The following is a 16,347-nucleotide window of genomic DNA, read 5'->3' on the forward strand; positions in this document are numbered from 1 at the left end:
CTATAGATAAAATAGATGTGACAGTCAAGCCAAAAAAGGTTCAGACATTTTTCTTTTTTCAAATGTTTTAATTTAAAAAAAAAAAAATAACACAATTCAATGATCTACATACTAAACTTGAGGGATAAAAATAAAGTACTGATTATTTCGCGCTAGCATCAATCCAATATCAATAACATTTACAATTTGAAACTAATAATTAATAATTATCTGATATGACACCTTATATATTTTTGGACTACAGATGTCTTACAGTTGAATGATTACAACAGCCAAATAAATCAAATTAATAAGACCAAAGGATAACAAGTACTTTTTTTCTAAACGCGCACACACAGACAGCTAAATTGGCAGAGTGTGTGTTGGATCAGTGAGTGTCATCATAGACGATCTTTGCTGGAGTGCGCGTATACGTGGCTCCGGCTGACGTGGTTGCGTAATGAACCGCTACCTTTGCCTCCACTGCTGCTACTGCCGCTTGTAGCATCAACACTTTGGCTACGCTGCTTTCGTAAAGCTGCCAGTTTGAGTCGTTGCGACCTCTTGGTGATTGGACAGAGTCTTCAGCGGATACCAAAATGATTTCGCTCACGGATTCACAAAGTAAGAGCCGCTTCTGTTTCTATGCTGTTCTTTGTCTTTCTGATGTTTCTGTGCGAAACCGGGTTTAGCTGAATGTACGAGGCCAGCAGCTCAAACACGATTGGCTGAGAGCAACGCTACGTCACCACGTGAAGTAGCTGTAAAGGGGAACTATTTTTTTTTTCTTTTTCACTTGTTTCTTGTTTTAAAAAAACGTATATTGAGCACGGCCGAAGTGTAAACCAACGAGGTTAGCGTATGTGCACGAGTCATTTAACTGCTTGGGTTTTTTTTTTTGTTGTTGTTTTTTTTACACTTGGCTGTGTGATGTCAGCACAGAAGTCCCACCTACCTGCTGTTCAAACCTTCTGTCTGCAAAGGGCAGCCAATAATAAGAAACCTTGCTTAAAATGAGAAGGATAGAATTAAAAAAAATCAGACAGCTGGCTAATCCAGAGTCCCACTGTAAGATAAACAAGGCTTATTTTGGACTGGATCATGCAAAGCTGCCCTGTAATAAAATGTGAAGCTGGAAATCAATATGAATACCCCCCTTAATGAATAGTCATTCTGCATTTCTTTAATAAAATTGAAATCCATGTAAACCAAAGTAGATCATGCAACTTATTAATAACTTCTTTCTTTTTCTTGATGTCTGCAGAAATTGGGATGGGACTGACGGGGTTTGGTGTGTTTTTCCTCTTCTTTGGGATGATGCTGTTTTTTGATAAAGCTCTCCTTGCCATTGGAAATGTGAGTTGATGGTTTTTGGGTTCATTGATATATCAGAGTAATACCTGTATTGTTGATTGCCATTTGGCTGTTGGTCCATATGATCACATTTGCTGATGTGAGTGGAAGTTGATCTTTTCTTTGCTGCTCTAGAGCAGGGCAGTGAAAAGGAAACAGATGTTGAAAATGAATGTTTATATCGGGGAAATTATTAGTTTAAAAATTGCTGTGAGCACAGAACTATATAATCAGTGCCTACCTAGTAATTATAACACAGTGTGAAAGTCAACCCCATATAACCTAAATATGTTGGACTTGTGACATGTTGTTTCCTGTGCAGATTCTGTTTGTCTCCGGACTGTCGTTCGTCATCGGCCTCGAGCGTACCTTCAGGTTTTTCTTCCAGAGGCACAAACTAAAAGCCACCAGCTTCTTCCTGGGAGGAGTGTTGGTGGTTCTGCTTGGCTGGCCGATTGTTGGGGTTGTTCTGGAGATCTACGGTTTCTTCCTCTTATTCAGGTCAGCTCAGTCAGAAAGGGTTGAACTCCTTTTCCTCTTCTTCCTCTTTTGGCTGCTCCCTATTAGGGGTTGCCACGGTGGATCATCTACCCGAATCTCACCCTATAACTAACCTCCTTTGTCTGTCACCTCAATCCCTTTGCATGTCCTCCTTCACTATATCCATGAACTTCCTCTGTCGTCTTCCTTCTTTCCTCCTGCCTGGCACCTCCATATTCAACATCTTTTGTCCAGTATCCACTATCTCTCCACTTCACATGTCCAAAACAATTTCCAAGTCTCACTTTATTCTTGCACTCGTTAACAGGGGATTCTTCCCGGTGGCAGTCGGATTCATCAGACGAGTGCCCGTGCTCGGGTCTTTGCTCAGCTTACCGGGGATCAGTGCGGTAAGTGTCACTCTCGGGCACTTTAACCTTGATAAGGGTCACTAATCACAAATATCGTTTAGCTTTATAAGGCTTTCAATGACATTTGTCTGCAAGACTAACAGTAAATAAACACTGTCTGAATTTGATGAAACTTTGTGGAGAGGAAGATTCCACTAATCTTTGATGCAGTAATAATAAAAGTTGGTCATGGTGGAGAAGGTGCTCTCTGAGTGCACCTGTAGTTTTCTTTTATGCAAGCCTCTCTGGTTGCAGTAAGAAGTCAGATTCTATAGAAGTGCATGAGAAAATGGCTTCTGGCTCTCCTGCTTAGGTTATGGTCTCAGTTGCTACTTTCAGGTTTCATTAAATACAACATGATGTCCACTGTGTACATAAGATTGCAGCTGTAGTTGAAATAGCAGGGTACGCCACCTACATTGAGGCAGAGTCACTCAGATTCATGGTCTGATCCGCACCTTGCATCTATTTAAGCTCAAGGCCTGGAAGCAGAATTCTGCTAATCAAAGGGTGATGTCACGGTGGCCTCCTCCATCTTTTAAGTACAGTCTTTGGCAGACATGGAAAAATTCGGTATTTGCAGCCTGTTGTCTAAAAAGTCATGCAAGTATAATTATACGAATATGAAACTATCTTGTTTCATTTGTGCTAAATAAAATTCAGTTTACCACCATATATAACTAAAATACACCATTTAAAGTCTTGCATTTGAGAAGCTGAAACCAGGGATTTGTTTTCTTTATTCGTATTTGAATAATGTTAAGTGCAAAGAATTGATTATCAAAATATGTGGGGATTAGTTCTCTAAGCTAAACATGAACTTTTTCCATTAGATGATACAAATGGCATTTACGGCAAAAAGCAGCTGAAAGTTTTTAAAGAAGCTGATATTACTTTGTTGATCTATGTGGGCTTTAAAGATTTTTAGAGTGAAATGGCTCCAAAAGCTGAGGAAGGTTATTTAGATGAGAGGGCTCTGGTCTTTCTCTCATCTAGTCTAATAACAGGGTCCCTGTTGTCCTGAACACGACCTCATGGGATTCCCCGCTCAGTCTCGTGTCTTTGAAGCCTTTTGTAGCTTCTTGGAAACCGTCAGCGTCCAGGATCAGTTAATTCTGCCGTGGTCGCTAATATTTTACAGCTGTTTACCAATATAAAAACCTCACTGCTTTATCAACATCATCATCCTTGCATGTTCTGCTTCATACATGTTATTTTAAATCATCCTTCGCATAACAACTTGTAAATAATTCTGCCCTTTTTCATGTTTTATTTCAGCTGGTGGACAAAATTGGTGAGAGCAACACGATGGTATAACAAAGAGGACAGTTTCAGCGTTTCTTACCGTCTCATGGTGACTGTATATTTTGACCATTGCCATTCCAGAGCTGTGAATCCAAACATTACTCTGCACAAAAGACACACACATCTGTGGATGTCTGACTGACTGTACATTTAATTCTATTAGAGGGAAACTGTTTCTTTCTGACTGCTACTGGATAACATTACCAAGAGATTTTTTTTTTTTTTTTTTTTTAAGGCTGAAAGCAGTTTCTCTTTTATGTCATTCCACTCTGATATTTATGGACTGATAATCTGGGACCACTGGATTAACTTGGAGGACAGTGACAGCATCTGTGTGCCTGAACTGACACTGAGGGCCTTTTTTTTTTTCCTCCATGAAGAGTTAGTGGAATTTTATACTTTAAAAATGTGCGGTTGAGCTAAAAGTGGCAGAAATGTAAAAACAGTTTATATTGTCCTGGATGGAGATGTTTAATTGTAACTTTTCTAAGCGCTTGAAATAAAGTGTGCGTTTTATAAATTTTGTTTTGTAGCATAAGTGATTTAGATGTCCCAGATCTTACCTGCGTTTTGGGTAATAACAGTATGATTTGCTAAAACAAGCCAAGCTTTTCTACTCATGGACTCTACTAAAAGAGCTTTACATGGTTCACCCATACTGGGCCTTGGTGAAGCTCCTCTAATGCACATGTCCTCTGAAACAAGCTGTTTTACTCTTTAATGCACAGGTGTTCAACTTCAGTCCTCGATGGCCGGTGTCCTGAAACTTTTCCATGTGTCCCTGCTGCAGCACACCTGAATAAAATCAGTAGGTCTTTAGACTTTATAGAACTTGACTGATGCTGAGGTGTCAATTCATCCATTTGATTCATGTTTCAGCAGCTCATGAGTAAATTAACATGGTACAATAAAAGTACTTTTAAAAGTACTTTTTTTTTTCTTCCAAAAACTTATATTTACTTACATTTATTTAAACTTCAGTATGGTTAGGTGTTGCCACCTGAGCATGTAGTCAAGTCTTGCTAATGGCCTACTAATTTGGTTGTTGCAGCAGGGACATATTTAAAACTCCGAAGGTTGATTCTGTTCATCTGGACGTAGCATTTTCAGTGGGAGAAACGTTTCGTCAGTCATCCAAGTGACTTCTTCAGTCTCAGCTGACTGCAGGTTTCCCCCATCTCCAGGTAAGTAAATCTCCAACCTTTGGAGATTTACTTACCTGGATGATTGAGAATGCATCAAGACATATTTAAAAGTTTCAGGACACCGGCCCCCGAGGACTGGAGTTTGGCACCCCTGCTTTAATGCTTCAGTCACAAAGGAAGAAGGCGGTTGGAGACTGTATGATCGTGTGCAGTAAACTAATCTCATTGTCTTGGTTGCTTCAGAGGCAGGGACCAAGTCTGCAACCACTTGTAGTCAGTTGCTGGATTCAAAGGTGGCAATACAACAGCATTAAATGGATTCAGTCTGCTATCAGTGTACGATTGAATGTGCTCAAGTTGGCATCCACATGCAATCTGTTTGTGATAATACGGTGGTTATACTCAATAATATATGTAAGATTTACTAGCATAAATTTCCAAATTTGTTGCCATGTATATAAACAGAAGTTGATTTAAACTATTTAGATTCAGAGTCCAGCTGAAAACTTATTGATTTGAAACAAATTCATCCAAAAAAAGTGACGGCGTTGTTACAGTACAGGGATTTAACTATATAAGCAGCTGGAAACCAGTTGAGTCCTGTTACAAAGAGGCGTGTTGCAGATGAGTTGCGCTGATTGGCACAGACTGACTTGTTTCGATTGCAGTGTGTTGGCACTCTGCGTTTTTAATTGGTCGGCATTGTAAATATTCACCAATCTGCCTGAGTGATTGCACTTACTCCGAGTGGCCTGCAATTGCCTGCAGACAGGTTGCCTCCCAACAGGCGACCTGTGCGGTCACTGTGTGATTCAAAGTGGTCACTCAGTGGTTGAGGGTGCTGTACGGTCAACTTCTGATGGAAAGGTTGGTCATCAAACTGGTGTTTACTCTGATGTGACAGTCTTAAGCCAGCTTTATATGACAACGTCAACCACTGTGAAATGATAATACGTTCCCTTTAAGCATTCACATATCAGAGATTTGATTTATAATTCAAAACGAATTAACTGTTTATACACAGTGTGTACAGGTCATAAACACAGAGATTTATGTATGTGTGAAATTTCTAAAACAGTTGAAACAAAAATAACAAATAAATTCAAGGTCCTCATGTCATCCAGTGTCCTTCATGCTTTCAGCTGATCCAGGCTTCTGCTCCTCATGTCAAACCCACATTCTCAAACTTTGATACAAATCCATCATCTTCAAGCAAATGCACTGCATTCATAATAAAAGTGGAAGAAAAACTAATGATGGGTTACTTAAATATTTTTGCTAGAGCCCTTGGTAGAACAAACACATTTAATTTAACTACACTTATATTTGCCTTTGAAATAAACACATTAATTGCCAGTGAATGTTGTGATAGTAAAGGCCTAAATGTCTCTTAGAAAATGTTTGAGAGGTTAAAATGTATTAGTATCTGTATATTTTTAGCTCACCTGGCTGAAGGACCAATGCACTTAAGCCACGGTAAGACTTAAGTTCATCCATAGTTCACATTAGTACAGTGCTGGTCTTATTTTAGCAAAGACCACCATTCACTTTAGTTTTATTACATAGCTGCAGTTCAAAACAACAGTCGCCCCAAGGCTTTATATTTTCAGAGACAAAGGCCCTGCAATATTAGCAAGACACTTGAACAATCATATGACTCCGCCCCCTATGAGCAAGTAGTGCTCCTCACAATGATGACCGCAATTTGGGAGAAGACCTACTGAAGTCATGGATATGGACAAATCAGTTGTAGGCAATAAAATAGATTTACAGATTACACAGGGCCCTTGAAGGACTAGCATTGTCTTATTCTCAGCCTCAGGCCTCCCGTAGGCATCTGCACCTGCCACCTCATCACCGCATCAACTTCATTCATAAAATCTCACCGGCGTTGTCGTCCTGCAGTGACCCTGTGAAAATACTCTGCTGCTCGCAAGACTTAAAAGTTTGAGTGTCTCTCATGCATCTGCGATTAATGTGCGGCGACATCTTTAACAGCACCGTCAGCTGAAGAAGTAGGTGTGAAGTGATTAAGACACCTGTCAGCGTCATCAGTTGGTTTTTTTCTTACAAACGATGTGACTGCACTGACAGGGAAACATTAAACATTTAAACCAGCTGCAACCTGCAGGAGAGCACAACGCTTAAAGTGAAAGGTAAGATATCCCTCTTCTTAGTTATATATAATATTTTAATTTCCTTAAATGTGAAAAAATTAAGTAAATTAAACTTTTACTTTCTAAGTCTACCTTTTACTATTTATGAGCAAAATAAAATCAGTTTATAACACAATGCAGCACAATAAATCATAAAGCTAATAAAGCACAGACAGAAAACATTGTCATTCAGTATTAGTTAGTATAGTGAGGTATTAGTATAATACAACAGCTCACAATTGTGTGTACAGGAGAAGTTCACTTGCTAAAAATACACGGGCAATTGCTTAAACCTGCTTACAGAGATTTATTATAGTGTGTTACATTAGTAACATGTAACATAAAGTCAGAATGCTATAAATTAAAGTAAAATAAAACTATTAATGAAAATATGCTACAAATACTGTTATTATAAATACAGTTTAACTGTATAATGTACACAAACCACAACTTGCTGGTGTCCAACTGTAAATTTACTTGAAGGTAGTGGCTATAATTTCATTTAAAGTAAATTTACTGTAATAAAAATGACAGAAAATGTGTTTACTGTAAAGTTACTGCAAACATTTTACTGTAAGTTACTGGCATCTAGATGCCGATGAGGTGCTTTAAAATTTGTTTACAATGAGTTTACATCTAAACACAGAGAAATAGATCTGTGCTGGATGACTGTAATTAAACGTACACTTCTCAGAAAAAGATGCAGTTTATTTTTTCCCCTCTTGCTCTGTTGCAGAGTTCAACAATGTCTCTACTAGTCACGCTGCTTTTGCTGTCACTGGTTTCTCAGTGTTGGACTGCTCCACAGGTTAGTCGGTATTTTTCTTTTGTCACGTTTAACCCTGATCAGCCTGAGCTGGAACAGAATTTTCTTTTCCCTTTTCAGAGGAGAAACTGGACTTCTCAGGCGATCCTATACATGAAAGGAGCACGTAAGAACGCACTGACGGCATCAAACAGTCACCCAGATTTTAGACGTCTATCCGATCAAAACAATATTGTGTGCTGATCTTTTACAGAGGGACGCCGCTCATTTTTGGAGCGTGCCAGAAGAGAGGAAGAAAGCACTTTTCACTCAGGTGTGTGAATACATGATACAGCTTGAGTAGTGTAATCAGATAAACAAGTAAATATTCTATGTAAGATGACTGGTATTGTATTTGGCTCTAAGGAGCCTGTATTCATTTGTAATAAATCATCCTTTGGAATAAGGTTGTACTTAATATTGTGGTAACTTTTTGTTTTAGTTTGTTTTTACTCACATTTATTGTATTTGTTAGTTTTTTAATGATTTACTTGATGATTTTATTCATTGCATTGATCTTGTTTGTAAAGCACTATGGTCGAGCTTGTTGTTTTTAAATGTACTCTAGAAATAAGGCTGATATTGTGATTTTGAACTGGTTACATTTTCTGAAACATTTACTAATGTTTCAGAAATCAGTCATTAATGAGAGCTGCTTCGTCTTCTTCTTCTTCTTTTTTTTAATCCTAGGCAGTTTTAAGAGTTTGTTAAATTTTTTAGTTTGCAGGTATTTTATTTCCATCAGAGTAAAAACTCCATGCATAAATTATTTTACTATCATGTTTGAAGTGATGGCTTATTACCAGAGTTATAAATCACAATAAATATTACATTTTGTTATGTTTACTTATTAATTTTGTGTTCATTGTTTTAACTATTTAAAGCCTGAACAATGAAATAATTACCAGAAAATTCAATTTTTCCAAAAACAGAGTGTATTGTGGAATTTATTTCGATTTTAGACAATCCCCACTGATGATGTAGAAGTCTCAAAAACTGTATGTGTTAAATATGATACACGAGGCGCTAAGAGGGTGAAGTGCCACATATGTGATTTCATCAGCCTGATCCCGGGTGTTTATTTCCGAGGGTTTAATAGGGAAGAAAAAAAAGAGGAAATCTTAGTCTCCTCTTCACAGCTATATTTGTATTTTCTTTCTCCCTTGGACGTGTTGGTTGCACAGTTTTTTTGTTTCTTTTCCAAATACTGCCATTTCTGCTCTGATTCTCTGCAGGAACTCACAAGCAGAACAGCGCTGGCCGAGGCTCTTCTTTGCTTTTATCCATTTTACTGGAACGCCTACAGCGAGCTGTAGAAGAAGGTAAAACCTTGGAATTCATCACCACCAACACCCTGACTTACCAGACCCTCCTGAACAGCTTTATGATTATTTATGGCTCTTTTTTTAAATCCTCAGATGCAGGCAATCCAGATAATCACCTGGACTATCAGGAGGTGAATAGTACCCACTTGTGAACATTCATCAGAGCCCACTTCTATGTTTTTCTGTTTCTTATGTTGCTTGTTACATTTTATTGTTATTGTTGATGTTTGTCTGCGTGTCGCAAATTTGACTTAACTTATAATAAAATGCGCAAAATAAATGAAAATGCCATCTGCAAGATGTTAGAGTCTGATTTATGTGTGAGTTTATCTCTTCATTTGACTGTCATCATGTGCAGTTTGTTGGTGTGACGCATGGATGGATTTCCATTTACACTTATCCTTGTCAACTTATTAAAACAATTACGCCAGTCACTCATTCACACCATGAAGTGATTAACACCAGGATGACAAACTATCAGTCACTCATCATCGTGCCGTCTTCACAGCGGTCACTGAGAGAGCCGTGTCGGAGGTAGGCGATTGGGATCAGACAGAGTTCATCGACTAATACATTCCAGTAAAATCACCATGAGCTTCCAGCAGGGTTTTAGGATTTATTTTATTGAACCATGTTGTTAAATCATAGGCCACATGTAACACTCTGCTCTTCACTTTCAGCAAAAGAGAAAGCCCATGTTCACAGATTTCTATCACGCTACATAAATAGCCAACACTGAAGAACTGAAACTCTGCACTTATTCCTTTATAAGCCCCTGCTTCTTTTATTAGTTGCCAAAGCAACATGACACGTGGTCCCACAGTGCAACACAGCAAAGGACAAATGAGTCAGAGCATCTCACTCATCATTGGGGTCACGTTTTGGTCTCCAGCGAGCAGAAGTGCACAAACTGACCCCTACGGCTAAATCTGGCTGGATGAAACCCCTCCAAACATCTGGGAATCTACATAGTGCAGTAGGCTGAAGGTGCAGAGGGGCAAAGCTTTCTGGTGTGACCGTGGAGTGATGCTGAAGGTCATGAGTAGTCAGGAAGGTGTAGCTATTGGCTCCCCCTGCCGGCAGGTTAGATGTCCTGCAAGTCCTTCTGGATGTCCCAGAGTGTGTTAGCGCTGGCCTGCAGCTGGGCCACCTCTTCATCTGTCAGGGTCATGTTGATCACGCTAGCCACGCCCCCGCTGTTCAGCACGCAGGGCAGACTCAGATAGACCTCGTCACTGATCCCGTACATGCCCTGTTGATGACAAAGCACACTGTGGGGGCACTATAGGGAAAGCAATTTAAGAACTCTTGATCTATTGTTTTTTAAATATTAAAATATGACATTACTGTGTGTATAGAACAGGGGTGTCGAACTCCAGGCCTCGAGGGCTGGTGTCCTGCAGGTTTTAGATATCACCCTGGGTCAACACACCTGAATCACATGATTAGTTCATTACCAGGTCTCTGGAGAACTTCAACACATGTTGAGTAGGTCATTTGGCATTTAAATCAGCTGTGCTGGCTCAAGGACACATCTAAAACCAGCCCTCAAGGCCTGCAGTTCGACACCACTGATCTAGTACATCTACACATCATGAAATATAGTACATATGTACTCACACAAGCTCAAAGGGGGTGGAGTTGAAATCTGAACACCCAACGTGGAGCTTGAGCCCACGACCCTGAGATCAACAGTCTTATGCTCTAGCGCAGGGGTGGGGAACTCCGGGCCTCAAGGACCGGTGTCCTGCATGTTTTAGATGTGTCCGTGATCCAACACAGCTGATTTAAATGGTTAAATTACCTACTCAACATGTCTGGTAATGAGGCCTAGTAATGATTCATGTGTGTTGACCCAGGGTGATATCTAAAACCTGCAGGACACAGGCCCTTGAGGCCTGGAGTTCCCCACCCTTGCTCTAGTGACTGAGGTAGCCGGGCTTCAAGTCTAGAGAACGTGTCGACTGAACCTGCAAATGTTCTGCGTTTTTCCTTGAAACTTGCCTTTTGGAATATATAATGATTATCCAAACAGAGGATTACATCTGATGATTCTGTTTTGGCTTAGTGTTTCACTCTTACTATCAGAAAAGTGGCTTGGAAAAAAAGAGCTTTATTTAACACAACTGGTAATTACACTCACACTTTATACATTTTGGATTCAAAATTCTAGTTATAGTTATATTTTAAAGAATACTGGGAAATTCTTTAACGAGTACATGAACATGAGCGTCTGTTACCTCCACCATGGTGGAGACGGGATGAATCCTGTTCATGTTCCTCATGAGACTCTCTGTCAGGTCGGCTACGCTGAGACCGATGGCCCAGTTGGTGTAGCCTTTCAGTTTGATCACCTCGTAGGCACTAAGAGATGTAAAACAAACAAACAAACAAACAAACAAAAACATGTCTAAAGTGTCTAAAATCATGAAAATTCACAGAGATTGATTAAGACAGTGACAGGTAACAGCTAAGGTAGCGATAGGTGATACGTCTGTGTCGTGTCTAAACAGTCAGCCATTGTATTGTGACGTGGTGTTGACTCGGTAAAGATGAGATCTACACTCATCTGCACAATATTTTAAACTAGCTGATGTTGATCCAGCATGAAAGAAAGAGAGACTTTTAGCCTAAAAGATTTCAGAATTGAAGAGAAAGTTTGCAGATGAGCTTCCATGTTGGCCTTAGTTTGAAATCTGACCCATGTCAGGGTTTCTGACCAATAAGGTGCAGCTCTTTGCTGACAGTGCACATGTCCAGCATTGACTGTGACTGTGTTATCAACTTGCCCATCAGTGAATAGAGATATCAGCTCACCACTAGCAGGTGAGTTTAAAAAGATCATACTTTAAAATATTGTATCCATAAACTAGATTTAAGCGACCTCCAGCCTACCTGTCCACCACCTTCTTGTGAGTCTCTTTCCAGTTCTCGTCGTCGCTGTCAGTGCCGATATCAGGGTTTAACGTCTGCAGGCTGACTCCAGCCACGTTTGTTCCACTCCACACAGGCACTGTAACACATCTGGAAACCATCAACCTTCATGCACGTACACACACGTGCACACCATACACAGTTATTGCCTACAGTATCCTCACCACTTGTGTCTCCATGCTCTCCCAGGATCCATCCGTTGAAGCTGCTCGGGTGGATTCCCAGTTTGTCAGCCATCAGGAAACGGAAGCGTGCCGAGTCCAAGTTGGTGCCGCTGCCGATGACACGGTGCTTTGGAAGCCCGCTCAGTTTCCAGGTCACATAAGTCAGTATATCGACTGTCAGAGAGAGAGAGAGAGAGAGATTTATAGTGTTAAAAGGTGAATACTGCAAGATTTCATGTCTGAGGACGTAAATAAAGAAGAGCTGTGTGGTTGTCTGAACCTGGATTGGAAACAACAATGATGATGCAGTCAGGGCTGTATCTGACAATCTGGGGGACGATGTGCTTAAAGATGTTGACGTTTCTCTGAACGAGGTTCAGCCTGCTCTCCCCCTCCTGCTGACGGACTCCAGCGGTCACCACGACGATGCGGGAGTTAGCTGTAACCGAATAGTCTGAAATACAAATTTTAAAAAACAGATCAGTTTGGGTTCACATTCTCCTTCAAACCTTTGCAAAGGTGGGAAATTAAATTTAAACAGCTCCATAGTGAGCTGCATCCTGTAAATACTTTTTTAAAGAGTTTTAATTAAAACTAAGGCTGCTTTATGAGATTGAGCTCCTGTGTGTTTGCATGTGTATGTGTGTACGTGTGTGTGTGTTTGTCTGCGATATGAACTCGCCTTTATCTGCAACTATTTTGGGGGTTTTGAGGAAGAGGCTGCCATGCTGCAGGTCCATCATCTCTCCTTTCAGCTTATCCTCCACCACATCCACCAGCGCCAGCTCATCAGCCAGCTCCTGCACATATCAGACAAGGTCAAACCGATCTATAGTACAGTTTGTTTGTTGCCATTAGAACTAGTTGAAAAAAGAACGTAATAGAGAGCTTCAAGCTAGTCTGTTTTAAGCCTAATGGCTTAAATAATTGTTTTATGATGTATGATTCAGTCTAACGGTGAAACGGGTTATCTAATTTAAGTGAATGAAAATAAAACCTGAACAGCTTTAGGATACATACACTGTAATTCTTCCTTTTTGATTACAAATACATGTTTCCTCGTTAACAAGTGCAGTAAAGGGATAACGGTCAGATCAGACACCAAGAGATCAGTAATCTCGTGGCAATCTTGGAAGAGCCTGAGTATGATCCCATCACGCTACCCGTGACACCAGCAGGTAGCGTGGTAATCTGAGAGGCAGAACCAGTGAGACTCTTACCCTGAGTAGGATGCTGAGAGCACAGGCCATGCCAACCTGGCCCACACCCACCACTGTAACTTTATTCCTCGGAGGCTCAGGTGGACCACTGAACAGCGGTGTGATCAGTTTCTGCAGGACTGAAGCCATTTTCAGTGCTGAGAAGTGTAAATGAAAGATGAAAGAGATGAGTGTTTAGGGTCAGGTGAAGCAGCAAAGCATTTTACATAGACACGACAGTAGCCAATGGTCCTGCGTGCAGCCTCGCATGCACACAACTCATAAATAAGTCAGAGTGCAGAGGGATTTCTAACGCAAGCCTGACATACAGTGGCATAGAAGACACTTCGATCATTTACAGCAAACTAGAGAGTGCATTATTTCCCTTTCTAGCAGGTATGAAGATGGCAATCTGCTCTCAGACAGAAACGTATTAGGTCCTGTCTCACGCGTTCTCTATTTGCAGAGAGTTCACCTTGAAATGACATATGGCCAGACACAAAAACACCAGCAATACTTGCATTGTCCGATGAAGCTCCGAGCTGCAAGGTATAAATACCACCATGTAATCAGCATGGCCACCTGGATGGATGACTAAGTCGTGTCCCTACAGAGCTCCGTCCCCCCTCCTGCATCCACAACACCTCCCTGAGTCACAGTTTTTGCAATGCAGTCAGTCCAGGCAAGTATCCGCTCAGCTGCAGCAGTCCCACAGAGCTCATGTGACTCAGGGTTAGATGGAGGAGCTGTCAGCTGCACAGAGCTCCGCTCCTCGCCTTCCTCCCTCCTTCCCAAACGAGGAGGACGTAGCAGTATAATCGGATGCCAAACGTGATTGACTGACTGCAGACTGTTAAAGGAGTTACTGTAATCCCTTAACGCTGCTTCCATCTGCTACACCTCACCTCTAATGGGAGGTCTCAAAAGAACAGCTGATTTCTATTTAAAAGGCTTGATAATTTATTCTAAATGAATGAAGGGACCTGCTTTATGTCTCTTTAAGCACAGTTTAAAACACTGGCCTGTAATAAATCTGAAATGATGCTGTTGCTAAACAACCATCAGATACATTTAGAAATAATTAGATTAAAACCATGCACTGCAAATTGCAAATAATGTAAAGCAAGGGGCACTTATGCTTGAAGAGACAGACATTAACATCCCTGTGCGTCTCTAATAGCAGGCATGAATGCTGAATATGCTGCTATTGAAAGTGCAATGCTGAAACGATCCATTCATTAGCCAAGACTGAAGCTGGATTACCAGCTGACAGCACCATGCACTCCAGTCATGTAAATGTGAGCGGTTAATGAGATGGCTTAGCATCCAAGGTCATTGGGGAGGGAGGGAGGGAGGGAGGGAGGGTGATAGCAGTTTTCATAACTCTCAGTCAACTACAGTAGAAGCATGGTTGGTACTCCAACACAGTGAGGTAGTCGGCTGCTACGTCTGAAAAAAGTTACATCTGCCTTGAACTTGAACCTAAACAGCCACTGCGGGGGAGGATGAGATATAATGAATACATGATGACAAAACAAAGCAACAGGAAAGCCTAAAGCCCCAAACTCAGCTATAAAATTGATGTAATGCAAAATTTTATCTTCTAGCTAATTGCCCTGCTTATACATAAACTTTTCATTTGTGGTTGTGAAAACAAATTCCTTAAAAAAATAATACTCTGACTGCCACTCTAAACACAAGCAGACCCTACGTACACGTAAACTTAAATGTGACTCACAGTTCTGCACACACTGAAATGGACCACCCTAAAGTGAGAGTGAAGAGAGGACTGATGCAAGCAAAACAAAGCCAAAGGCATTCAGGTGTCACAAACTGCCACACATATTTCAACAACAGAAAGATAAAATTATACTATCGACACAACACGGAAATACCGCAGTTCACCTGTTTTGTTGAGCGTCCAGGTATAACTCCTACAGTGAGACTCCTCTGTTGTGCTGTACGGTGTGGCTACTCGTCTTCCTGTTGTGCTGTCAGTCTGCAGTCTGCCGGATTTAATGGGCTAAGCCTCTCCGTCCCCTGCAAAGACTCAATTTGGCTCTCCATCGGTCAGCTGGTACATCATTCACTGACACTTCATGCGAAATAACAAAACATGACTACGTATTCCAAAAACATAAACCAAAATTAGAGCTGTTATTGTTGCAGACATTATTGTCACATTTACTTTACATATTCTGTGGGTGAATGAATGCCACATGCCGGTGACTCCAGCAGATTTGGTCTTGTGGTGTTTGTCCTTCTAGCCGGTCTTTTGTGTTGGAATTAGCAAAGTTAATAATTAACAAACAAAAAGCCCTGCGTTTTAGTGTCAGTACAACACTCACGCACTCTGATGGACCTGCCTTTTACCTCACTATGTAAATATACCTACTATAAATTAGGTAATTTTGCCTTTATTTCCTGACTTTCAATTATCTTTTAAAAAAAACCAAACTTATTTCAGCTTGCATTTTTCTGTGATTGAGCTGCAGGTGTGGACTGATCGAGCATTTGGACGCTGAGTCCTTGTTTACACGCTGCTGGATCTGAGTGTCATGAGGACACTTTGTCAAACACAAGCACACACACCAGTGAACCAGCAGGGGGATACACAGTCTCATGCAGAAAAGATTCATAAAACACTGTGTGCAGTTCATGAGGGAAGGCATGAAATGCAGCAAAGTGCAAACACATTCTTTCATCGCCTTTAAAAAGCCACCAATGCACGTGCTTGCTCGGTTATTAAAATAGTTATCATCCATCCTTCCCTCCTTCCATGGATGGGTCCTGGAGGCAGCAGTCCAAGCAGAGGTGCCTGGACCTCCCTCTATCCAGCCACTTCCTACATATCTTCTGGGGGAATATTGGGGAGTACCTAAACCAACTGAGACGCATAATCTCTCCAGCTTGTCTTGGGTCTTCACCCAGTACCACGTGCATGAAACACCTTACCTATGAGGCTTTCTGTAGGCATCTTAGAGAGGCCCCTGAACTCAACTCCATGACCTACTACTCTATTGTCATGGAGGCGTTTGTGTGACTGAGTGATCTTGTCCTGGACAATTTGCTGCTGGTAACGTCTCTTAAGG

At 40.9% G+C, this 16,347-nt stretch overlaps 3 protein-coding genes across 5 annotated transcripts; 2 read left to right on the forward strand and 1 right to left on the reverse strand.

The window, feature by feature from the left end:
- The first annotated feature begins 442 nt into the window (after positions 1-442).
- On the forward strand, positions 443-3,749 carry golt1bb (golgi transport 1Bb). The gene is made up of 5 exons (XM_006782560.3): positions 443-603; positions 1,244-1,335; positions 1,655-1,833; positions 2,141-2,222; positions 3,501-3,749. The coding sequence occupies exons 1-5, from the start codon at positions 579-581 to the stop codon at positions 3,537-3,539; spliced, it is 417 nt and encodes a 138-aa protein (XP_006782623.1). The 5' UTR covers positions 443-578; the 3' UTR covers positions 3,540-3,749.
- A 3,824-nt stretch (positions 3,750-7,573) lies between these two features.
- LOC102780554 (spexin prohormone 1-like) lies at positions 7,574-9,156 on the forward strand. Its single transcript, XM_006782559.3, has 5 exons — positions 7,574-7,636; positions 7,715-7,760; positions 7,848-7,907; positions 8,869-8,955; positions 9,052-9,156. Exons 1-5 carry the CDS (start codon positions 7,574-7,576, stop codon positions 9,108-9,110), a joined length of 315 nt encoding a protein of 104 aa, XP_006782622.2. The 3' UTR covers positions 9,111-9,156.
- Positions 9,157-9,560: 404 nt separating this feature from the next.
- On the reverse strand, positions 9,561-15,266 carry ldhbb (lactate dehydrogenase Bb). 3 transcript variants are annotated; one of them, XM_006782558.2, is made up of 9 exons: positions 15,161-15,241; positions 14,994-15,044; positions 13,277-13,413; positions 12,739-12,856; positions 12,337-12,510; positions 12,057-12,230; positions 11,854-11,971; positions 11,199-11,322; positions 9,561-10,210 (listed from the first exon to the last, which is right to left on the reverse strand). In XM_006782558.2, the coding sequence occupies exons 3-9, from the start codon at positions 13,403-13,405 to the stop codon at positions 10,043-10,045; spliced, it is 1,005 nt and encodes a 334-aa protein (XP_006782621.1). In that variant the 5' UTR covers positions 13,406-13,413; positions 14,994-15,044; positions 15,161-15,241; the 3' UTR covers positions 9,561-10,042. The 3 variants fall into 3 exon arrangements, with proteins under 3 accessions (XP_006782621.1, XP_006782620.1, XP_006782619.1); XM_006782557.2 differs by lacking the exon at positions 14,994-15,044 and having other exon boundaries at positions 15,161-15,266; XM_006782556.2 differs by lacking the exons at positions 14,994-15,044; positions 15,161-15,241 and adding an exon at positions 13,777-14,344.
- Between the last annotated feature and the right edge of the window lie 1,081 nt (positions 15,267-16,347).

Source organism: Neolamprologus brichardi, chromosome 7 (genome assembly GCF_056152115.1).
Source record: "Neolamprologus brichardi isolate AB-2024 chromosome 7, ASM5615211v1, whole genome shotgun sequence".
NCBI classification, from domain to species: Eukaryota; Metazoa; Chordata; class Actinopteri; order Cichliformes; family Cichlidae; genus Neolamprologus; species Neolamprologus brichardi.